The sequence below is a fragment of the Fusarium falciforme genome, chromosome 7 (genome assembly GCF_026873545.1).
Source record: "Fusarium falciforme chromosome 7, complete sequence".
Taxonomy (NCBI): domain Eukaryota; kingdom Fungi; phylum Ascomycota; class Sordariomycetes; order Hypocreales; family Nectriaceae; genus Fusarium; species Fusarium falciforme.
In genome coordinates this window covers 3,273,593-3,297,486 of record NC_070550.1, presented here as the reverse complement: position 1 = coordinate 3,297,486, position 23,894 = coordinate 3,273,593, and the positions used below count along the sequence as shown (strand labels likewise).

General features: G+C 50.2%; 7 protein-coding genes across 7 annotated transcripts; 5 read left to right on the top strand and 2 right to left on the bottom strand.

Annotated features, from left to right (window-relative positions):
• Positions 1–2,016: 2,016 nt before the first annotated feature.
• Positions 2,017–3,018, top strand: NCS54_00967700 (Hypothetical protein; the record flags this gene model as incomplete). Its single annotated transcript, XM_053155016.1, has 1 exon — positions 2,017–3,018. The coding sequence occupies one exon, from the start codon at positions 2,017–2,019 to the stop codon at positions 3,016–3,018; it is 1,002 nt and encodes a 333-aa protein (XP_053010991.1).
• Positions 3,019–5,267: 2,249 nt separating this feature from the next.
• On the top strand, positions 5,268–7,479 carry NCS54_00967600 (Hypothetical protein; the record flags this gene model as incomplete). Its single annotated transcript, XM_053155015.1, has 4 exons — positions 5,268–5,428; positions 5,483–5,667; positions 5,719–6,378; positions 6,440–7,479. 4 exons carry the CDS (start codon positions 5,268–5,270, stop codon positions 7,477–7,479), a joined length of 2,046 nt encoding a protein of 681 aa, XP_053010990.1.
• Positions 7,480–8,452: 973 nt separating this feature from the next.
• NCS54_00967500 (Cupin type-1 domain-containing protein) lies at positions 8,453–9,130 on the top strand (the record flags this gene model as incomplete). The annotated part of the gene is made up of 1 exon (XM_053155014.1): positions 8,453–9,130. One exon carries the CDS (start codon positions 8,453–8,455, stop codon positions 9,128–9,130), a length of 678 nt encoding a protein of 225 aa, XP_053010989.1.
• Positions 9,131–14,895: 5,765 nt separating this feature from the next.
• On the bottom strand, positions 14,896–16,087 carry NCS54_00967400 (M20-dimer domain-containing protein; the record flags this gene model as incomplete). The annotated part of the gene is made up of 2 exons (XM_053155013.1): positions 14,896–15,092; positions 15,145–16,087. 2 exons carry the CDS (start codon positions 16,085–16,087, stop codon positions 14,896–14,898), a joined length of 1,140 nt encoding a protein of 379 aa, XP_053010988.1.
• A 583-nt stretch (positions 16,088–16,670) lies between these two features.
• NCS54_00967300 (Hypothetical protein) lies at positions 16,671–18,688 on the top strand (the record flags this gene model as incomplete). The annotated part of the gene is made up of 8 exons (XM_053155012.1): positions 16,671–17,003; positions 17,057–17,158; positions 17,211–17,291; positions 17,342–17,604; positions 17,663–17,730; positions 17,797–18,025; positions 18,080–18,304; positions 18,355–18,688. 8 exons carry the CDS (start codon positions 16,671–16,673, stop codon positions 18,686–18,688), a joined length of 1,635 nt encoding a protein of 544 aa, XP_053010987.1.
• A 356-nt stretch (positions 18,689–19,044) lies between these two features.
• NCS54_00967200 (Hypothetical protein) lies at positions 19,045–21,751 on the top strand (the record flags this gene model as incomplete). The annotated part of the gene is made up of 3 exons (XM_053155011.1): positions 19,045–20,461; positions 20,508–21,543; positions 21,646–21,751. The coding sequence occupies 3 exons, from the start codon at positions 19,045–19,047 to the stop codon at positions 21,749–21,751; spliced, it is 2,559 nt and encodes an 852-aa protein (XP_053010986.1).
• Positions 21,752–21,848: 97 nt separating this feature from the next.
• Positions 21,849–23,831, bottom strand: NCS54_00967100 (Rhamnogalacturonan endolyase; the record flags this gene model as incomplete). Its single annotated transcript, XM_053155010.1, has 1 exon — positions 21,849–23,831. The coding sequence occupies one exon, from the start codon at positions 23,829–23,831 to the stop codon at positions 21,849–21,851; it is 1,983 nt and encodes a 660-aa protein (XP_053010985.1).
• Positions 23,832–23,894: the final 63 nt, after the last annotated feature.

The following is a 23,894-nucleotide window of genomic DNA, read 5'->3' as shown; positions in this document are numbered from 1 at the left end:
TAAGAGCCATGGTTCTTGAAAATTCTGTTGGACTAATTTTGGGTTAAGGACTGAGCTCAAATGACCATACCGTCTTTAAACTGTTAGATTCTCGTGAAGTTATCTAAACATGTACCAAGTAGATATTCAGAAACCCAAACACAACGGAAATGCCCCATATATTGTTTTGTGGCGGATTGTGCTGGTGTACCTAGCTTGGCAATGTCCAGGTGAAGTGGCTCTTTAGGGTGAACTATGGGCGGATTCTTCGCCTCCTAGGAAGGAGAACCTCTATGATAGGAGATTCCACGTTCAAGTAGCTAGCCAGATATTCAGGCTGGGTATTGTATTCGAGAAGAACTGTAAGTTTGAGGGGTTTCTGATAGCAGGCTACGTGACAAGTACGTAGGCGGCAAACGAAAGAAGGCCAATAACTAGAAGGCGAGGAAGTATCTGGGTTTATGCGGCGAGAAGTCACAAGATCATGCATAAGTCCTCAGATTTTGTGGAATGTTCTCGAATAAGACGAAGAAAGCAATGTTAAAGAACTTTGTTGGAGGTTGCCTACGAATTTGTGTTATGGGTCCTAGGCCCGGTATTCTGACAACTTCGTGTGGACTAGCAAGGCAGTGGGTAGATGGGAATTTACATGGTAGTTTTTGAGTCTATGAAGGATTTCAAGAGAACGTCGGGCATAAATGAAAGAGCCTAGTTCAAGAAATCCATAGACACTAATGAACGACCGAACTCTCCGAAAGCTGGGCTAGATGTGCTGAGCACCTATTCATGAGGACACCGAGAAACTCGAGGTACTTTCAAGTCAAGACGACTTTGTGACATGTCCAGCAAAGACAGTTCTATCCTAGTTTGGATAGGGGGAAAATCAATTCCATCCGCATGACCAGACAAACAGATGGACAGAAGGATAGCTGTTCTTGTGGGATGAGGTAAGCTGACTGGCGACGTAATGGATAATAGAACAACAATTGAGTTTACTAGTCTTCCTCTGGAACTCATAGTTTGATTATCGAGTTCTTGACAGCTTTCCAGGCATCGTGGGGGAGAATTCACGACCGATAAATCCAAGCTGACCACCCTAGAAACAGGGCTGACCACCCCAATACACCCCCTCCCCATCTATCATTGCCTATCCGAAAACCCAGCCTCATTTTTGGCACCATTGCCCGCCCGGAACAACAGACTCCGACAATTGGGAAAAGAGACCATAAGCCGGCCCTCGCGAGACGGCGCTCGGCGGCTCTCGGTGGATATGCTTGCCCGGCAACTCTTGACATCAGTGGCTCGGACACCTTGATGAGTCGACGCTGTCTCAGATTGACTCGGAGCTTGGTGGAGTGGAGTCATATTGGACTATTATTTACCTCATTGATGCTGATCATGACAAAAGTACCCCCTGGGGCTGGCGCGTCTAGATGTTGGCAGAGGGAGCACATGTCCTAAGCACTAAGCCCTACGGTCCAACAGGGAAAGCCTTAAGGTTTTCAGTTCGGTGCGGAAATAACCAGAATTGCCAGTAGAAAGTGAGCATGCAGAGAAACGAATGGGTTTTCCCCGAGAGGCGGTAGTGTCTCGAACCTCGTTGCGCGGAGAGGGGCAGCAAGGGCTTGACGTCGATCACCCGCTTCCTACCGGAATATTCGCAAATGCCGGACTTGTTTAATTATTAAGCGGATGTCCGAGAAGTCCGTTGCATAGGCCATGTTACATCTCGCTGAATTTAACAAGTCCCACATGTGGTTCCATGCAGCGATGCATGCAGTTGCGAGGGGCCGAAGCGAAGGCCCGGCGCGAGTCCCAGGCCGAGGGGCCGAGATATGACGGCGATTATTATCCGACTAAGCGCGAGTGAGTTGAAAGGGTGTGTAGAGGTTTAGCAGAACGAGTATAAATATCCCTGGGGGTTGTCGTGGGGAGCAGGGCTATTACTATCCTGTTTCCACTATCCTCACTTCATCATTATACCCTCAACCCATCCTACAAAGATTTTCAATACCAAGGCGTGTTCACTCATACACCATGACTCAAGGCTCAGCATCAGAGGAGCGCCGTCGCTATTGGCTGCTCACCTCTCCTCGCACAGCGTCCAACTTGTTGGTCAAGGTGCTGAACCTCGACGAGCAGGGCGTCCGTCCCGCTCGCGAAGGCGGATATTTCTTCCTGCCTTCAATCGGAACACGATTAAACCTACTCCAAAAGCCCATAGAAGACTGGACTGAGGAAGAGTGTAAGGACCTGGAAGATCGACAGAAAGAATGCCTCAGCCGGCTCGAGGAATACATCGCTGCTGCCGACCAGGAAGGGCAACTCGTGTATGTCAAGGAGCACGCAATCATGTTGACGAGTGCTTTCTATGATTCTCAGTACACGTACGGAACCATCAATGTCCCTGGGGAGCCCAAAACCTTTGCCACTACAAACACGCCAAACCCAACTCGTTCGTCGCTCAACCTCACGTTTTTGCCTGACGAGTTCCTCAAGATTTGGAGCCCAACATTTCTAATTCGCCATCCCGCCATGCAACTACCATCTTTATTTCGAACCTGCCTCACCAGGATGGAGATGGACGGCTTTTCTCGCTGGCAGAAGGAGCCCCTTGATATCGAGGTGACTATGAAGTGGTTCCGAGCCATGTACGACTTTTATGTCAAGCATTTCGGAGAAGAAAGCCAGTGGCCGATCGTGCTCGATGCCGACGATATTATGACCTCCCCTAACTTGGTTTCCAAGTATGCTGCACTGGCAGGTCTCGATCAGGACAAGCTACGATTCTCCTGGGACAAGGCAAACAAGGAGAAGCTGGATAGCCTGTCGAGCATGGAGCAGAGGATGTTGAGCACCATCAATTCAAGCTCCAAGATCGATTCATCAAAGGTAGCTGGCAATATCAACATTGATGATGAGGCTGCCAAGTGGAGGAGTGAGTTTGGCGAGGAAGGGGGACGGAAGTTGGAGCAGTGGGTTAAGGATGCGATGCCGGATTATACCTTTTTGCATTCGAAGAGGCTGAGGGCAGACTAGTAACAGAATGCTTGCTTTGGGTGGTTTGTTTAGCGTAAAAAACTCTTCTCAATAAAATGTTAGCATGAAGTTCAACTCTGCACAACACCGTAACTTTATTACGGGTTTCACTCCCAACTAGGAGACGCAAAGGTAGGCTTCGTAAGGGTGGTGCTATATATAAAGAGATTCCCACATCTTTATGACCACCCCAGTACTCCATTTGGACTTCCTTTTCAATCAATCCACATCATTGCACTAACATGGCATCATGGAATGTCTTACCGCCAGAAATCCAGCTCAACATCCTAAAGCGGCTAATAGAACCACATAACAACACCGAAGGCATTAAATTTCTTCTCTTCACATGTGCCTGCATCTATGAATGCTGATATCGAGTTTTCAAGAAGAGAACATTCTACCACGTCGTACTCTGCCTGATAAATATTGAGGAGTTCACGCGGCTTGCCCGGCCGTGCTGTAGGGGCAGCATCAAGCACACTCTTTGGGAGATTTCCGTCGAAGATACCAACGATAGAAAGCATTTTGACCCTATTCATACCTTCAAAGACGATACACAAATTTTTGCGCTCGCAGTTTGGCGTCTGTGGGAAGCTCTCTCTTGTCCGTTGGGGATGTTTTTGCAATGTCGGTCCAACAACTCTTTCGCTACCAATGCTCGGGGCTTCTTGTACCTACCTACCCTACGGCTAGACTAGGAGCGGCTGCAAATTTGGTGTGCTCAAGTTAAGCAATTGCTCGAGAGCAGCGGAATTGACAAGGTACTGTTCATCTTTGGGATAGATCGTGTGGGCCTGAGGGTAAAAGACAGTCAAACGAGACCACACAATGTTGGCACAGCCTTCACTCTTGTTTAAGTCTTGTTCTACCTAACTAGCATTAATTTTGACTAGTTCATGATTCAATTTCTCCCCTTTCTCGCTGCATTAGCCCTTCAGGGCTTCCTCTAGGTCATCTGCTCGACGCACTTCTCCTTCAAGTCCCCAGAAGCTCGCCAAGTCGCACATGGACTGGAGGTTGCGCTGCCGGCCACTAAGAATTGCCGGGTTTGGTGGGGTGGGTTAGGCCCGGGCCGCCCTGTCCACAGCCTGGGACAAGGCGGGTAGCGGGTAGTTCGTCTGTCCGTAGGTGCCGCTGTCAGTTGATGCGTTGCAAGAGCAAACTCCACTTACGATTGTCTGCGAGCCTCTTTATTAGGATATAGGATAGGGCCTGCATGCAACTGGACCCAAAGAATGCAAGTGTTAATTCATTGAGCTTCGAAGAATGTGTGCTTGTATCGGGCCGGCGCCCGTTTGGAGCCGGTTCCTTGTCCATTGCAGCCAAGCAACATGTTGCTTCTCGCCCATCTTCCTGAACATGGTGGTTGGTTAATCTGAGGTGCTTCCTCCTTACTACTCTCTTTGGTCTGGTCCTCTCACGACTGCATTGCCCATTGCCATCTCCTGGCCGACAAGATCAAATCATCAACAATGTCTCTGACCATCATCACCGACAGTTGCAAGGCATACTTTCGATAAAATGTATCTACTCGACATAGCCTGATTTTCAAGCCGGGGCTCAATGCATCACGCCACCGTTATTTCATATCATTTTGCCAGACCTTCTGTGCCTACCGTGATGGTCGTCAGACTTTTTGCCCACAGAGACGCTATGGCGAAGTTAATCGCAAGGGTGGTAACGCGAAGAATGTGGTTTGCCCGACGGCTTGCCAGCTTGTCGATGCAGATGTCGGTTTAAACTGCGGTGCGACCTCCGCCTGGTGGCATGCTACGCTCTCGTTCTGCCGCAATGCCTCATGCCAAAGATTTGGTCGCCAGTGGGATTTGCGCCCTGCAAGATGGACGTGAAAGTATGGATGGTCTGGTGCTTCTTCTCTTGAGCACAGAAAATCTGCATCTTGAGGCTGTGCTTCATCTTGGTGCATGCCCATCTTCGGCGTCTTGAGTCGTTTAACCGCTGTGGCGCCAGGCTCTGTCCTGTCCTGTTACGAATAATTCTGCAGGCTTGAAAGCCGCCTGAATCCCTGCGTCCACTTCTCAGAGCTGGTGGTGTGCCCGAGGTGCACTTCTAGGCTGACCAGCCCAGCTCTCGACACGACAAGGATCACACCGAGCTCCCACCGGACCCTTGACCGCACAGCCGCACTAGCCTACAAAAACATGACACCATCCCTGCCACCATTTTTTGAGGCTTTTCTGCATTCTTCTTCATCTTGCGCAGGCTCTTTCCCCGCACGCCGCGTCAACATGGCGGCGCGACGCTCGCTTGGATATTACAAGCGGTCAAACTGGCAGTATTTTCGCAAGGACCTGGGCACGAACACGTATTTCTTTGGGGATGCGTATCAGGGTGAGAAGAGGGAAGATGTGATCCGGATACTGAGGGAGGAGGGTAGGTATTGGGGCGAGTAAGTGGCTGGCTACCAATCTCACATAATAACGTTGCTAATTGACAACTACAGCACAGACAGGGCAGAGGGAGAGTACCTCACATACGTCAAGAGTCTGGCTGGAACATGGCCTCAACTTCAGCTTCTCGTCGACTTCATGGAAGTCGGCACGATTCCGACGCGATGGTGCACGTTCCCAGGCGAAGTGCCTGTGAAGAATCAGAAGCCGCGCTACGTCTATGGAGATACTATTCCAGGTGAGCTAAGCCCCGTGTTTCAGTCTTCTAGCCATGTCTAATAGAGCCTAGAAATAAAAAGGGAGCAATTTCTACGAGCAAAAAGGATGAACGTAGCTCTATTAGAGTACAAATCAGAAGGCAAGCCATCCGTCGAAAGGTACCAGTTCGACGAATTGCACCCACATTCTGCACTTGCTGGACTGGAAGAAGCCGTTTCCCGAGTCAAAGACAACTCGATCTCACGCAAGGAAATAAAGCTTAGCCTCTTTGTTGTCGAGGACCTTTCCCGAGACATCATCGAAACGCTGGGAGCTGGACTTGATATCGACCCTCGTTTTTTCCGCACTCAACTCATTGACTACGTTTGGAACAACGTTCGAGACCCATGGCGTGAGCCTCCGATGCTCGATGTCATGTCTCGGCAACAGAACTGGTTCCAGATGCGGCTCGTCCGATCCCGATACTTTCCAAACCATCAGGAACTCAGCGACGCTCAAGATGCCGTTGACCGATTCAACGTGATGCGGCGAATGGACGGAGACGACAACCAAGCATTTTGGGATAAAGACCCAGCTATGGGCAAGGATGGGACAAAAAATAAAGCCTCCAAGACCGCCAATGGATCCTCATCTCAACTAGGAGAGGCGCCCGTGGATGCCAAGGTTGGACACATTCGCAGTCGAGCAACCTTTTGGCTCCGCAATGATATTGACAACGACACGGCTGTTGGTAAGGTCAACTTCAGTTGGGTTCCAAGCATCAGTTCCCCCCGCTAACGTGTCTCTTCAAGCTGTTCTTCTCCTCGAGCCAACCCCTCAGCAGGGATATCCTCTTTGGCGTGGATATGCCAACTGGGAGGAGCTTCCTCTGTTTAGCTCGCCACCAGACGACATCCCCCTAGCTCCGCCTTCAATGCGAAGTGATCAGGATGAGACGCCAAAATCTTGGCTGGAAGACTTTGTGTTCTGGGCCCAGAAAGAGACATGCTTTCCACGATTGCCATCACCTTCTTCCCCAACTTCTCCCCTCGTGATTCCTGTTCAAGCCCTGCTGCACCTTGTGTGTACAGACTGGCTCACCTTCACCGACTATCTCAACGCTCGTCTTAATCAGATCGATTGGGAGATATCTCGGCCCGCCTTCCTACCAGTCAACGATGATCGAGAACCCATCCTGAACAAGCTTAACATCTGGCGTCGATGGGTACCTGTTTGCCGAGATATGCTTTCCGCAACTCTGCGCCAAGCTTCAGATCTGGAACTGCGACAAAAGCGTTATGAAGGGGAAGCTTACCGGATCGACACAGAGGCAATCTTTGACCCCTACAGACGAGACTACGAGCGCATACAGGACCGTCTCAACGACTACGAGGTGCGTATCGATCGCCTCAGCACAGTGGTCAACAATGCGATCAGCCTCGAAGACGCGAGAAACACGGCGAAGAATAGCGAGAGTGTGGGAAATCTTACTGTCCTTGCGTCACTCTTTGTGCCCCCTAGCTTGGTTGCAAGTTTGCTTGCCATGAACACGGAACCTTTGAAGGATCTTGACGAAGCCCTTAAGTGGTGGGTGGTCGCATCCTTTGGGGCCATCCTCTTGCTATTTGCCCTCTATCACACCATGAGAAGCGAGCTCACATGGAAGGTTGTGTGGAAGACCATCACCAAGACGACGGAGAAGTATGCCAAGATGGTAACCTTTACGTCCAAGGTTCGGAAGAGAGCTGAGAGGGACAAGGACGAAAGCGATGATGATCAAAGTGGGACACATGAGAGGCAAATTGACAGCGAGGAACGCAAGAATGGGGTCCTGGGAGATCGATATGTATAGATATCACCGAAGGGCTTATCTCAAGCTCTTTCTTGTCACGAAGTTATGAGGAAGGCACACGAAGATAGTTGTGCCATGAATGAAACGCCTTTGGATAAAAGATTAAAATGATCTTTCAGTATGGAAACATTTGTTCAGCTGTGATTCGATGAGAGGATCGATTGCTACCACTTCCTGCAACTGATGTTTACCGGGCTGCAAATCCACCCCATCTATCCACCCTCCCATTGCGTTCATGAGTGGTCGACTACCTAACCCCGGAGCAAGTTTGGCACTGTTTCTTAATGTGAAGATAAGTTTGAAGATAAAATGCTGGAAAAGCCCTGACTGAGCCAGGTCTTTTAGACTACCGGCAAACTCTTCATGTGGGCCGCGGACTTGTCGGTCTGTTCTTGATAACCAACTGGCATTTTAAACTACAATAGATTCCCTCTTTGTATTTAATCTCGCCGTAAACTTCTTGTTGGAGACTGAGACTATTCTTAATCTAGGTCTTACCTATTCTACAGGCATTGGCCGGGCAGTCATCCGCAGCAGCGGGATAAGCAATGCTCGCCGAGGCCATCTCCTCGCTCGAACTGCCCGAAAGGGTTTCGGAGTAACTTGGACCATTCGACCACGAATCGCTTAGGGATACCCGAACGGTTGCTGCATGTACTTGAAAGACGATCCCATAAGGCTTGTCTCGGACTCTTCTGCCGTACATGGTTGAGGGCTATGTCCGGAGTAGAGCCCTGAGCCAGAGGTTGAACGGCTCGAGCTGGAAGAGGTCCCATTCGTCCATCCCATCCCCACGATCGGGAAAATGTGCCGGTGCTGACAAGACGACCCCACGACACTCGGACATATCTGCCGGACATTTGTCTGATATTAAGTTAATAAATAATCCTCACGGTTTCATAGCGAGCGTGGACAAATACACCAAATCCATATCCTTGTACGAAGACCAAGACCTTTCTTGCAAGCTTTCACCATGGTGGAAATAAAGCAGTATTTCCTCGCCCCTACGGATCTCATTCCGAACTCTCCACGACCCCTGCTGCACTACAAGAATGTGCTGCCACGAACCACTGAGAACCACGACCATTGCAGTGCAGCTAGGGTTTATGATCTATTCGAAAACAATGGTTGGAAAGTGGAGTGGCTCGTCCGTTATGGGCAGACCCAGCTCTCCCACTTTCACTCCAAGGCCCATGAGGTTATGGCTGTGCTATCAGGCCACGCGACGATCCGATTTGGCGTCGCTGACACCTCTGAGAATATGCATGATAACACGTACGGCTCGGCCAGGGAGGAGGGCGGCATCGAGCTCAAAGCTGAGGCAGGAGACATCTTTCTCATTCCGGCTGGTGTAGCACACAAGACCTATGACACAAAGCCAGAGAATGAACTGAAGCTCTTGACACCAGGGTCTGGTCATGGAATCGAGGCTGAGAACCCCAGGGAGGCCCTATCAAACATCAAGCTATCGGGATTTACAATGATGGGGGCATATAACGGAGGCGAATGGGATTTCATCAAAGGTGGAGGAGAGTATGAGAAGATTTGGTCCATCCCCAAGCCTAAATATGACCCTGTGCTGGGAGATTCTGAAGAGGGACTGAATAGGTTCTGGCGTGGGAGTAACATGGCCCTTCGAGTTCATCTGTAATGTGTATAATGTGTTAGTAGGAGTAGGTCAGCTCATAATTCCAAGACTTCAGCAGTTCAACAGGCTTTGTTACAGAAACAACGGCAGCTCCGGCAGAGGTCACGTAGAAGTGATCTCGTTCCACGAGATGCTGGTACGCAATAGAATGAACAGGCGCCAGGATACAGATACAGGCTCTGGGAACCTCCTCGTGGGGTGAGGGGCATGGGCGACGTCGTTTGGAAATAGCGGCCGCCTCCATCTGGGGAGAGCGGTGCCTAGAGGAGTAGATGATAACAGGTGAAGATTCTCGGGCCCATTGTCGAGGCTGTTGAGCTGAGAAGAGATTTTTGGTGGTGACACAAGACTGTACTAGTAGCATGTCCATGAAGGCCTTTTTGCTCCTTTCACTTATCGTCCTCCATGTACGATCTATTGCGGAAAGACTCTAATGTTGGGTTTTTGTTTTCTCAATATCGCCTAGTTTTCAAGTAAACTTCTCTTCGTTCGCATTCTTCGAAACTCGAAGCATCTTACCTCCAACACAATCGTCCACTGGGGAACCTGGCCTGGTTGCACCGCAGGCCTGACGGCCGTGGCCTATCTCATCGCCAGCGGTATTCCCGTGTTTGGCGGCTTGTTCTCTATCATCGGGGATCTACTCGAAACTTTAATGCCATTTCAACCTTACGGCTGCATGTGGCTATATGATGACTGGTCCAAAGCCGGTACCGTCCAACGCCGATGTGGTGTTTTATGGTTGTCTGGAGCGTCTTTGTTATCGTTTCCGGGAAGTTTCTTTTGGTCGCTAGCACTTATGGGTCTACTTCCGGCATCATTGAGATCAACTGGGAATCGGGATGTTCCAAGACATGGTCTTGTGCTGATAACTCAAACTCCTCTTAGACATGGTTTCTGCGATCCTGACCCAAGATCTTCCAGGGGAAGCGGATATTCAGGAAGCTAGGTTGCCTACCCAGAATACTGACTACTAATAATACATGTTCAAGTTTGCCTTGCACTGCCTAGAGGTTAATCTGTTGGTGAATGCCCATTTGAGTTGATGTACATGCATTGCCACAAGCTCAGATGCACACATGGGCCCATACGCCTTGCATCGTACTCAGCTCTGGTTTTAACCAAATTGGTTAGCACCAATGCTTTGTGTTGCATGATTCTTCATCTCTCATCTCTGCATACCATTTCATTTGAAACATCTCGGCAGCATTCACCGTGTCCCAAACGCCAAACAATCTACAACCTCTAGCTCTTATGCGCTCAAAGCTATGCTCTGTCTGCGATAGCATGTTCAAAGAGACACATCCAGGATATCAGCAGCCCAGACTGCATCTAACCTACGGTCGCCTTCTAGCTGCCGCAGAACTTGGCTGTTATATCTGCCGAACCATCGTCAACAGTAACAGTTGGGTATCTACTTACGCTTCACAACACAATGCATGCTTTGAGTACAAGGTGTGCTTTGATACAAAGTTTCGCCGCCGAAGATTCAAGTCGCTTCTCAGTGAAGAAAATGCAGAAGCCTCTGATGTCATTTGGGAATATCGTGCTTTTTATGAGCTGGGTATGTCATACTGAGGACGGAGAGCCCATCTTGTAACTGACAACTTCAGACTACAATGACTTGGTTGCCTCTTATACACCCCCACCCAACCCCCTTGACTCTGCCTTACTCAGGCTGGCGACGGCGTCGATCAAAGAGTGCGACGAGAGTCATCCGCTCTGCAAACCGCCGGATTCAACTTTCCGCCCGACAAGATTGATCCAGATTATCGACTCCAAGTTAGTCAAGCTTGTAGATCCCACCGAGACACCCATTGGTCAATATGTTGCCTTCTCTTATTGTTGGGGAAAAAAGAAAACGTCGAAGCTATATCACGACAACCTAGACCGGCTCTGCAGAGGAATCCAGGTGCAAAGTCTCCCCAAGAGCTACCAAGAAGCGATTTCCATATGTTTGGGTCTAAACCTTCACTTTGTGTGGATAGATTCCCTCTGCATCATCCAGGACTCTTCAGAGGATTGGCAGCATGAAGCTCTGCGGATGAACTTGGTGTACGGAAATTCTGTTCTCAACCTCTGCTCAGCTGCAGCGGTCGACAATTCAGAAGAGAGCTTATCCGCAAGGGATGCGACTCTCATTAGGCCTCTGCAAGTCAAAATTTGTTGGGACGGGGAAGATGAAGAAACTCTGCCTTTGATCTACGGCGATATATTCCACGACAACATCCTGCATTGTTCTCTCAGGACGCGCCCTTGGGTTTTTCAAGAGTGTATCTCTCGCCTCGCTCCCTCGTTCTCGCCCGCCGTCAACTCTGGTGGCATTACCGGCAAAACGTTGCCTGCAAGGCTCTTCCAAACGGATATAAAGATGAAGAGAGGGTGCGAATTCATCATCCGGACCTCCAACTGGACTGGATGAAAGATGACATGGGCTAGACGGGCATTGAGAAAGACTGGGCTAGCGCTTGGAGGAACCGAGTTGAGCACTACGTTGAAACTGAACTGACGGAAGAGTCAGACAGGCTCAATGCCTTTTCTGGGATTGCCCAAGCCTTTGATAACTCGTACGGCGTTACTCATGATTATCTTGCTGGTCTCTGGCGGTGCCACTTACCAACTACCCTTTCCTGGTATGTGGCCCATTCGAGAACGTCCCGATCATCTGCGTACAAAGCCCCTTCGTGGACATGGGCTTCAGTAGTTGTTCCATTTGAATTGTGTGTTGGCGCACAGAATAATGAGGAGAAGATGTTTGGTTAATCTACGCCAATGATCGACATACCACTGGCCTTGTGAAGGGCGGTGCCATCAAGTTACGCGGTCATCTCCTTGGACCTGAGACAGACTGAGCCCTTGAAGGATGCCCGAGGCTCGATCTTCTTCCTGCCCATCCAAAACCAGAAATATTTCGTTGGTGTCCAAGCCATAATATTATATCAACCTGCCCACCAGACGGGGTTTTTTCATCGCAGTGGTTACTTTTGGTCATACAAACTTCCCAACGGCTCTCGTACGCATCAACTCGGATCGGAATATCCTGAGCAAACAATTCTCGTTCTTTAGGATTGATCTATGAGAGCCTGGGGGTAACTGTGTCTTTTGCTGCTGTAGCCGATGACCTCTTTGGAGTCATCATTAATGATAACGAAACAAAACCCTGGTATTGAAGGCTTTGTTTTAAGTAGATCAATGTACCTATGTGGGCTAGAAATTCGTTAGCCTACTTTGTTAAAATTGCGGTTCCCTTTTGTCGGGAAATTATCTTCAAGTCGAGAGCGGACAGGAGTCAAGTCGGCGAGTGGCTGGTGTCAGATAAATTGAGGCGAACCAACAGCGTCATGTTAGTGATCTGATTGGGCGAATAAACTTGCATGCTCGGGCCAAAGATTTTCCACGGGCAAATACTTCGCGTGCTCAGGCCTCTTCCAGAGATAGAACTTGGCTTCCTCCGCCTTCGTGCCACTCCGATGGACAATCAACATGTATCGTTGTCCTTGCACAGCGAGCTCCCCCCTGAGATACTGGCACACATCTTTTCGTACTTCGAATACTCTCTGCCCAGATGGTCGCATGCATTCACTGCGGATCCAATCCCTGGACACGCCGAAACGTTGAGCAGCATTTGTCAAGCCTCCAGGCACTTCAAAGCACTCGCCCAGCCCTTGCTTTTTCGTTCCGTCATAATCCACGGAAAGTCTAAATCGCTTGAAATCCTCATCGACGTGCTGAGCCGGTCTCCTCACCTGGGGAAACTGGTCAAGGAGCTGGATTGTACCATCAGGTCCAACAATCTTCCCTCCACGCCGGAAACGCACTCCCAGTTTGCCAGAGTGCGTTCACACCTCGAGATACCAGATGAGATTGCGGATGGAATATCTCTGGGCTTGTCCTCTGAGGACGAAGACACCATCCACGATGCAATAGTGGCATTCTGGCTTGCGCTAATGCCAAATTTGGCTATGTTGGAAATTGCCCTCCCCGGATGCCCTCATCTGGTGCTTTCTTTGGTCGAGAATACTCTGGCAGTGACAGATACGTCCCTAACGGGTAATCAAAGCGCATGCCTATCTTTGCTAGCACATCTCGAAGCGATTCCAGGGTGGTCCCATGATGGGACCAGTCCGGACAGCAACTTGCTACGATTTGGCACCTTTGAGAGCTTTCTCAAGCTCCCCTGTCTAAAGACTTTCTTCATTCAAACTGCCATCTGGAAGCAAAGAGAGTCTGACCAAGACTACTTGATGCAGGATTGCAGGCTTGAACGACTATGCACGGCCCAGCTGGAGATTCGGCCCAGTAGCATTCAAAATCTGCTTTCAACATGCAGCAATCTGCGGTCTCTAAGCCTGGGCATCGATCCGATTCCAGACCTTGATTCTCGCGATTACAACATGGGAGACATGCTCCGTGCGTACGGAAAAGACCTTGAATTCCTCGAGCTCCGCATTCACGGGCGATGGCCTGGAGAATCATTGACAGAGGAGGCATACGTCGCCCGTAGGATCGGAAACCTCCAAACCTTGTCAAGGTTGAAACACCTGGAGCTCATCTTCTGGTTCACAGATGATGATGAGAAGAAGGATACTCGTTATCCAACACGACTAAACCTTGCTGAGAATTTACCGAGCTCGATTGAGGTGTTCCGCGCATATCTCCCGTTCATAGAGGAAAACAAGGAAGGTCTGGGGGAAGAGCTGTGCGTTTTGGCTGAGACAGAGAGGTTTTCTGGTTTGCGAGAAGTCTACGTGGCAACGGCCCCAAAGTTTCCGAGAGCTATTCGACGGACTGGGTGGACGTATTGTGATAAAGAAGATAGATGTAAGATCCGTCCAATGTGGACGACAACTGAGTGATTGTAGGTGTGGATTAAACGCTACAACGAGGAGAGCCGGGATGTTCTCACATGAGCTTCCCAATATAGGTTCAATTTCTGAGTTATCTGCATTATTAGTCACAATGGCTGCTGCCAGAGTCATATCTTCCGTCCCTTGTCCTTGTCTCTCGCCCTGACTGACCTCGCGCCACCATCCCCAGTTCTCAAACCTCCCAACGAATCCGACATGTTCATAATTCTCAAGCGTTCAAAGGTGCAATATGTTTCGTCGCGTCGCGCATCTGAACCGCTTGGCTTCCGCTTGGAACCACTTTGTCCCACCTCATTCTCGGATTGCACGGAAAATGTCTGCTCATGCCAGAGTATTTCCAAGCACGGGCTTCAAGACAATTCCATTCGATAAGAAGGTTGAAGAAGAGACCCTTCCAGGGTATGATGCCCAAAAATACTACCTCGTGCGGCTTGGGGAGGTGCTTCGGTCTCGATGCCAGCGGTAGCGAGGCTTGGGTATGGTGGAAGATCAACCGTCTGGCTTTGCCGTGATCTCAAGCACGTTGACGACCCATAGTATTTATCCCCTCTCCGAAATTAGGCATTTTAACGCGAGATAATACTGATCCAAAGCCATCTTCTACACAGTCAAGATTTTCTTTTGACCCTCAGGGGTTGTGTTACTGGAGAAGATGCCAGTAAGTCGATCATGCGGAACATCCCGGTAAGGAAAGGCTGCGTATCGTGCGAGATAGGTTCAAAATTCAGGGTCCTTCCGGAGAGTCCTTCCGGAGATCATCAATGCCTCTTATTCACACCTCTGGGCCTGACCTACACCGATTTCCGGAGCCTCTTTCCAGAGAAAGGCCTCAGCGCGGATCTCTTACGTCAAAGTCTGCTCATGATCCCAACACCATCTATACTGTTGAGCAAACAAGTTTCAATGAGAATTTCCGCCGAGTGCGTGCCTAATGATAGCCCGATACCCCCGGACTGCCTCCTCAAGATCCGAGACGGTCAAGAACTCATGAGCTGAATGAGCGTTGAGAATGGTTCCAGGTCCATAAAGATACCGCTTGTGACTTCCCTTCAGATTTGGAATGTCAGTTCCGTAATTGAGTACTATTGTCTCAAAGCCTGATGATTCGTTAGTCCAATTTCCGTTCTGAGTGATTCAGAGTACACGTACCATCAATATCGTAATCGATTGGCACGGGCCCAATGCCGTACGTAGAAAACTCGACTTCAAGGTTCGAGTCGCTCTCCAAGACAGCACGACGAATCAAGTCTCGCACCTCGTCCGGGGTTCCGGCTGCTACTCTTACTCCGCCTATCGCAGATGCACTGGCGGGAATCACGTTCCCGGCAACACCACCCTCAATCTTCCCAATGTTAAGGGTGCTGTTGCCAAACTCCTCGCTCCAAGGGAGCTCGAGACGTTGAAGGGCACCAAGCCCACGAACAAGGCTATCGATGGCATTTGAACCGGTTTCAGGGTATCCCGAGTGACCGGCCTTGCCGTTCGCCTTCACAGTGAACCCCAATCCTCCCTTGTGCCCACGAGCAAGCTTGAGTTCTGTGGGCTCTCCAAAGATGACTGTCTCCCAAGAGAGGCCGAGATCGTTTGCATTCCGCATTCCAGGGCCTCCCTTTTCCTCTCCCACCACGAAGAGCAAGGCCACATCACCCTCAGTGATTCGGTTACCGTCAAGGAGCGATTCAACGGCAATGACTTGGGCTGCCACGCTGCCTTTGGCATCAACTGTTCCTCGCCCTCGTATCACATCACCATGTCTCTCATAGGGCCAGTATGGGGGGACGGTATCCAAATGCGAGGTGACGAGGACTCGGGTTTGCCTTGAGCTGTTAAAGTAGGCCAAGATATTTTCTTGGTTGTTTTCGAGAGGTTGAGTTTCAACTGTGAAACCAGCATCCTGGAGATAGGCTGTCAAGAACTCAGTCACATTCTTTTCGGAGCCTGTGATAGAGGGTCTTTCGACGAGTGATTTATGTAGGTCGATCAATCGTGATGAGTAGTCTGGCGTAGAATGTAGACTCTGCAGGGGATGTTGCAAGCCCCCTATGGCGGCAGATGCCTGCGCGAGGGTAGCGACAAGAAAGATAAGTCTCATATTAGGAACTCGATGATAGAAAGGGGACGAGGGTTCTGGCACAACTTGATTGGTATCAAGGACAGGTCTCAACGAAACAAAACAGATTTTTATCAATGTATGAGATTTGATGCCGTTACTGGTCGTTTGATTGTTAAGCAACAAGACCCAGAGGCCAATGAACAAGAGCAACCCCTCGTTTTTGCATGTCATCATTGATGTGCATTATTTCGAAATACACTAACACGCGGGTGGGAGCCGTAGATAAAGACGCATTCTCCACCACCCCGGGAATAGCAGCCCATCGACACTGCCAAGCGCCCCTTATCTATGGAGGACTCGGGTTAGATTGGGTTTCCGAACATGCTGGTATAGTCTGATTCGGGCGATGATGGTTGCAGTCTGGCCTTACGAGTAACCGAGGAGTGGTTCATCACACAAAACCCCTCTTTTTCGCAATAGGCCCCCTACAATGACGATCCGGATAAGTGATGCCGATTGTCCGACAAGTGGGAGGATCATCGTATCTTTATATGTCTCGGTGATCCCGCACAATGTCTTTGAACTTGGCAGTCCTGGTTCCCTTGCCCAACACCAAGTAACCATGGCCTCTCCACGAACTCCTCCTTCCGGACTCGAGCCGGAAGTCGATTTTGACCGTCAAGGATCGAATGAGAAGTCCTCAGTGGCTGCACCCATATACTCGTCCACAGAGGAGCCATCCCGAGAGCAGCACTTCAAAGTCGTCGCACGAGGTGATCCGCTCTCCAGTTCTGATGACGTACGGGGTGAAATCACCGGCTACGATGATTCTCTCATGAGGGCCAGGGCCACTTTGAGTAGCGTTGAAGAAAAGAAGCTGCTAAGAAGGATTGACTGGCATCTTATCCCTCTGCTGGCTATCATGTACATGGTGAAAACCATCGATGCTTCCAACGTGTGTGGCGATACCCCCAAAAACATGCGCTTTCTTGCTTACAATTTCCCCAGGTTTCTAATGCTAGAATTATGGATCGAGGAACTCCTCGAAACATCATGATTGAGCTTCGTGTCACTCCCGATCAGTACAATTTTGTGACTGCAGCATATTATGTACGTCGACCCCTACACTGCTGCATCCGAGACACGCTGACGATTGTCAAAGATTCCATACATCCTCGCAGAGACGCCTTCCAATCTCCTCGTCAAGTACTTGAAGCCCTCGGTATGGCAAGCCCGGATCATGGTGAGTGTCTACTAAAGCTTTGGTTGACGAGAGCTAGCTGACAAAGGCAGATATCCTGGGGCATCGTTCTTTGCTGTCATGCTGCTGTCACGAATGCTGGCGGACTATACACTGTTCGTGCGTTTCTGGGCCTTTTCGAGGCCGGTCTCTGGCCCGGCATCCTCTTGCAACTGTGCTACTGGTATAGACCAGATGAGATGGCGTCCCGAATAGTCCTGGTGACATTGCTTGGCAACTTTAGCGCCGTCATCAGTGGAGTTCTCTCCTTTGCCTTTGATGGCGTTCATGCTCGAGGTTTATCCGGGTGGAAGTGGTGAGTGACGACCTGGCTTTGGGTAAACACGTCGACTGACCATGGCGGTGTGCGAAAGGCTCATTCTAACTGAGGGTGTCTTCACGATCATGCTTGGTATTATTGTCTACCTTGTTCTCCCAGATTGTGTGTACAATCCATCCTCCCAGTCCCCAACCAAGCCAGGCATTATGCACATGCTAACAATTCTAGTTCCAAACACCGCCCGTTGGATGTCTCAAGCAGAGAAAGACTTTATCCAAGCTAGGCTCCCTATCAATGCTCCCCGAGCAGCCGAGAAGGACTTTGACTGGACGGAGTTTTGGCAAACCCTCAAAGACCCCAAGCTCTGGCTCTTCCTGCTCTGTTGGGCCTTTTACACCATTGGAACAACTGGTTTGCAATTTTACCAGCCCACGGTCATTGCAAATTTAGGTTTCACGTAAGTTTCTCTTAAGATCACTTCACTATACCTCAGCTAACCTTATGCTCTCAGAACGATTGCTCAGGCTCAGCTCCTTAACATCCCTCCCGCCATCTTTGCTTGCATCTTGACCATTGTTTTCGGATGGGTAGCGAATACCGGATATATCCCCCTACCTGCCATCCCTTTGACTTTTATGATCATCATTGAGGCATGCTATGTTGTTTTGTACACATTCCCTAATACTGGGGGTGTGTATGCTGCTACTGTCATTGCTGGAGGTTTCTCCATAGCCTGGTAAGCAAGCACTCTCTCATCACCTACCTGGACCATACTGACATTTGTAGGTACACAATGATGTGGCCTTGGCGAGTTCAGACTACAGATGGGGCTACGGGATCGGCATTTGCCATCGCCTTTGCCAACAGCTACGGACAGATCGGTGGGGCTGTAGGATCTCAGCTGTTCAACTCTAGGTTCGCACCCCGCTACACGACGTCATTTGGTATTGCTATGGGCTTCATAGGAGCGGCGATTATCATGAATATCGTCACGTGGTCGGCTACTTGGAGAGTCGACGTGGCTACTCGACGGCTGAAAAGGGCGCGAGTGGCCGCTGGCAAGCGAAATGAGGCTATTCTGGACGACGTGGATATTTATGTGGGGAAGAGAAGAGTATAAGCTCTCGTGGAGAAGTGATGTAAAGCCACGAGATATGACGGTCAAATACATAGGGACATGGGGATTCTTTTGCAGGAGGCTTCAAAGTAACGATGAACAGTGCAAGAGGACTTCCCAACCAAGAGAGTCAAGCCAAGCCCCCATCTCTAGCGGCCCACAGGGTGTCAGTGTGGGTGGGTCAAGTTGCTCCCTTCAGTGACAAGGTGGCTCAGTTTCGTTTTTGCCCTTGAATGACAGGACCCCTCTCAACATCTCCAACAAAGATTCGACACCGTTCACTTTGCATACCTACATGTGTCTCGTTTTCAGTTGCCGGTAAATACAAAATTCACATACTGAAGAGGGTTGCGATCCAGATGGTCCAGAAAACGCCCCAGCCCATTGTCGGAATCCCGTCTGGGCGCGATACGGAAGAGCTTCCCTCCGCTGCCGAGTTCGCCCAGGATCTGGACTTTGACCTCAGCTGCCAGGAAGACGATTTCTTTACCTGGATGCAAGAGCAAGTCGAGGATACTGACGATACCTGGACCACTACAGACCTGTTTCTCTCCATATGTCCCTCAGAAACCCTGGGTCTCCCGGCCTCAGCTACCGTTACAGTGGGTGAGCCTTCTGCGAGCGCCACACCGTTACGACCTCCGGGAGCCCATATACCGCCAAAATCTGGTCGCCGCTTTTCCACTCGGGTGGCAAAGATACTGAGGAACTGGTTCGCAGCCCACCACCAACACCCCTATGCCACCGCTGAAGATCTCGAGAGGCTCCAGGGCCAAACGGGTCTCAGCCGGCAGCAAGTAACCAACTGGCTCGTAAACGCCAGACGGCGCTCTAAGCCTCCTTCTTCCCAGTTACAACCTTCATATATCCGCGATGCCACTCAATCAACATCGGGCAGCCCTGGTACCATCAATATCCCCCGGCGACCTCCAACGCCTATGCCTTGTGAACAAATGAGCCCCCTTCAACGTTGGCAAAACTCGCCACCTGAATGCGAACCCGCTACTGTCGCCAGCATCTCTCGCGCCGTCGCGGCCTCGCCTAAACTTGGGCCCTTCTCACCAATATCCGGCAGATCTTCAGATAATGCCTCATCGGTCAGTAGCGCAGGCAACTCCCACTCAAGTCGCGGATCTGGATCTCGCGCCTCTGCCCATTCCTACAGCTCCGGAGGCTCTCTCAGAATCCTGGCGCGACATGCTGGTCGGAGGAGACGGCGAAGGGCGCCCAAGCGACAAGGCCCCCTCCAGCCAAGTCTGTTCCACACCTACCACAAGTATCAGTGCACGTTTTGTCCAGAGACGTTCAAAACAAAGCATAACTGGACTCGACATGAGAAGTCACTGCATATCTCGCTCGAGAGATGGGTTTGCTCTCCAAACGGGGCCACTGCCATGCACCCCGAGCAAGGCATATCTTGTATCTACTGTGGACAAACCGCCCCGGACGAGTCGCACTTGAATGCACATAGTTATGCTTCATGCATAGAACGCTCGCTTGAGGAGCGCACTTTCTATCGAAAGGACCACCTACAACAGCACTTGAAGTTGGTACATGGTACTAAGTATATGGAGTGGCCTATGGATTCATGGAAAACCGACAACGCCGAGATCAGATCTCGATGTGGCTTCTGCGGAGAGGCTCTATCGTCATGGGCCATACGAGTTGATCATCTCGCCGACCACTTTAAAAGTGGAAGCACAATGGCAGATTGGAAGGGCGATTGGGGATTTGACCATGACGTGAATGAAATGATCGAGAATGCTATACCACCTTGTGAGTAATTGTTTCTGGCATGGCAATTCCCACCACTAACCGACAGACCTCATTCATTGCGAGCAAACCTCGCCACTTCCATTCTCTGTCACCCAAGGACCGGCTAGTACACCTACCAGTGCATATGAACTCATCAAACTAGAGCTCGAATATTATATGTACGACTACCTAGATGCACACGGCCGTTTGCCTTCGGATCACGAACTCCAGTGTGAGGGATGTACTATTATTCTTGGTGCAGAAAGCACTTCTCACCATCACGTCCCCCCGGCACCGTCATGGCTTCGAGACATCTTCACCAGTTCAACCGAGATTGTTCAACAGGCCCGCTTACGCCCCATCGATCAGATCAACAAGTCACGCATGAGCCAACTGAAAATCAATGGCAAAAGTGACATCTTTGAGGGTTGTGGGCTAGAGGCTCAACTATGCCGACTGGTTGCAATTCATAACATGATAGGCCTCCCGATGACAGACTATGAATTACAGAAGGAGGCCGCCAATGTTCTTGATCGTATCGAATCTGGCTCGCACAACTCTTCTCAACTTTTCACCGGATTTTTGACGAGGCTCGTTTGGATGTCAAACAAGTGGCTTACCCTCTTGCGTGATCGAGGACGACAATTCCCAGCCGAGAGCATGACGGATGAGAATAATCCCCGGCCAAACTTGGCCAACGATCATTCACCCAACAAGCCGGTCAATTCTGAGCCCAACTCTGGGCACCTTCAAGACGGTATGACTAGTCGGTTACAACTTTTGGATAGTGCCAGAACCCCTATCTCATCGACAATGGCATCTCGTGTATCTCCCTTGGCGCTGCAGAGTCCAAAACAAAGCAATGGCATTGTCAGCCCCTCAACTATCCATCATGCGAGGCCGCCCTCTACAGCCCAAAACCCTTTCGAGGGTAATGGCCCATTCAATGGGACACCCTTCAACAACGACAGCAACAGCTACAGACGCCTTGCGAGAGATCTCTCCCGATTCGTGATGACCACCATGTCGTCCAACAACCCCAGCAGTCACATACCAACTGATGAAGAGTTGAAATATCAGGCACGTTGGATTTGGTATGACGAGTGCGTACACCATGTTCTTGGATCATTACAAATGCGGCCAGTGCCGTTCATATTCCCATCTCAGCCGTATCACAATCGCTAACAGTGTCTACGTTTGTGTAGTGACGACCCATGGAACCAAACTCCTGCTGACAATGCCGAATGGCTCCATGACTTTAAACGAGATTGTGGCCTCCTCACTGACGATAGGCGGGACGTTGAGAGGTAGACAATTAAACTCATTACGTGACAGCAATCAGACAATGCTTCATACTTTCATGTTATCTGAAACCTGATCAACCGTGGGTACTAGCTAGTCAACTAAACTACTTGAGTTCCAGCCTCAAAGCATCGTACTGAACGTATAGCGAGTCAGGCAACACGGCTGTCTCAACGCTCGAAGCATTGAAAGGCAGGCTCAAAACAAACTCGTTCTTCCCTGCTCGAAGGTTTGAGGACGGGAACACAAACTTGTGTTCCACGTTCTGGCATGCAACAGCGCTTCGGACAGCGCAAGAACCACTTCGCCAGTAAGGAATCAGCCAGGTCGATTCGTAAGCCCCGTTGACGTTCACGGTCCACGGCAAGTCGTTGATTCCGCCCTTCACAGGTGTCCACTTTGCGTTTCCATTGGCGCTTCTCATACCGGCTACCTGCACCGTGAATGTAGCAGTTCTGGCTCGTAGTTGGTTCTTGTTAAGGTCAAACGTGATGGTCCAGTTGTTCACGTTGTCGTAATACGGTTCCGAAAGTAGATGGTTGCCTTTGGACGGGAAAAATGACCAATGAACATAATTGAGATCCTTTGCTTCGTCGCTTTTGCCCACGTGAAAGTTGACTCCCTTGGGAAACTCCTTTTGGTACTCATACTTGCCCCAGTAGATCCGATATTGTTCCGGCTGAAGAGGCTTGGATGTATCCGGTGCGTACCCATGAAGATATTCGCCGGATGATTTGTCTGGTACGCCGATCCGCCAAATCTCCTTACCTGCGTTTTCCTCACGCCAGGTAAAGCCTTTACTGTTGTGTGATCGTGAGATCTTGACGTCGTCTTGGATGAACCAACCGAAAACTCCGTCGGCGTAGATGGTCACTCGGTAGGTTCCCTCCACCACTTGGGGGATGCTGTAACGCCCAGATTTGTCAACCTCAGCCCAGTACTGGAGTGACTTGGTGTTGAAAACATTGAGTTGAAAGTCTTGCTTGTTCTCAGAGAGCACAATGATCGGCCTTTCAGCACCCTTCGGGAGCTTGATATTTCCCTTGAAGGTGACCCTCTTTGACGAAGGGGCGTAATTAGGGACGTGGTGTGCGATGCTGTCATAAAAGTCCACGTTCCACTCCGAGCTGGCATATTGCGCAGCGTCAGCCCTCAACTCAGCAAGAGTTGTATCCTTGTCACCCTTGTTGAAGTAGTAAAACTGCGGCCCCCATGTGCGATCAAAGCCATGGGTAATATTGGGCATGGGAGCGCCGTGGTGGCCCGAGACCATGTAGTTGTAGACGATACCATCAACAACAAGATCGGAATGCAATGGGCCGCCGTAGTATGTCTCCCGCGTATTGTGAACAAGCCAGGCTCCGAAAGTGCTCCCATCATCGCTTGTCGAGCCATCGCTGAATTGGCCATGAACATCGTGATTTCGCCAGCTCTCAGACAGGCTGTACTTGGTAAAGTAATCCGAGTACTCTTTTGCATACGCGTCATCCTTGTCATCCCCCACGTACCAAGTCGCATCTTGAACCGAGACGGAATTGACCATTGAAGGGAGGGGTCCGTAGTTGCCATCACTGGTCGAGAAATGCGTCCATAGCTTGGTGTTGGGCCTAAAGAGGGTGCGGAGCTCGCCCAGATCCCGAAGGAACGGAGTTGCTGGATTGAAGTAGGTGAGACGAGAAAAGGCGTGCAGTCCAGTCTCTCCGTCTCGGAGGAAGAAGTATTGCGACAGTGTCTGGTTTGTTGACTTATAAGTGTCGCTCATAACAATCCCGGCGTACTCGGTTCCAGTTGAGTCTTTGCCTTTGAGAAGCTGAAGCTGTGCGGTGCTCCCTGGTGTCCAGAAACCTGTGGGAATACAAGAGCAGTCCAGGTAAGGTCCTTTGCCTCTGTTACCGTCTTGTGGTCCCAGAAGATCTTGGCCATCAAGTGTGACATCGGTGATATGTCCAGTAGATTTGGTCAAGACCACATCGAGCCGATCATTGGAGAGGGATATGTGTGTCGAGTTCTCCTTGGCATTCAGTTTTGCCTGAGAGAACCCCACGAACCCTGAAATGAGGGCAAGCGATTTGAGGGTTGGAGTCCACATGGCCGTAAAGACATGCCAAACGAGATACGCGGCTGGAAAGGGAGGGATTCAGAAAGTCTGTGG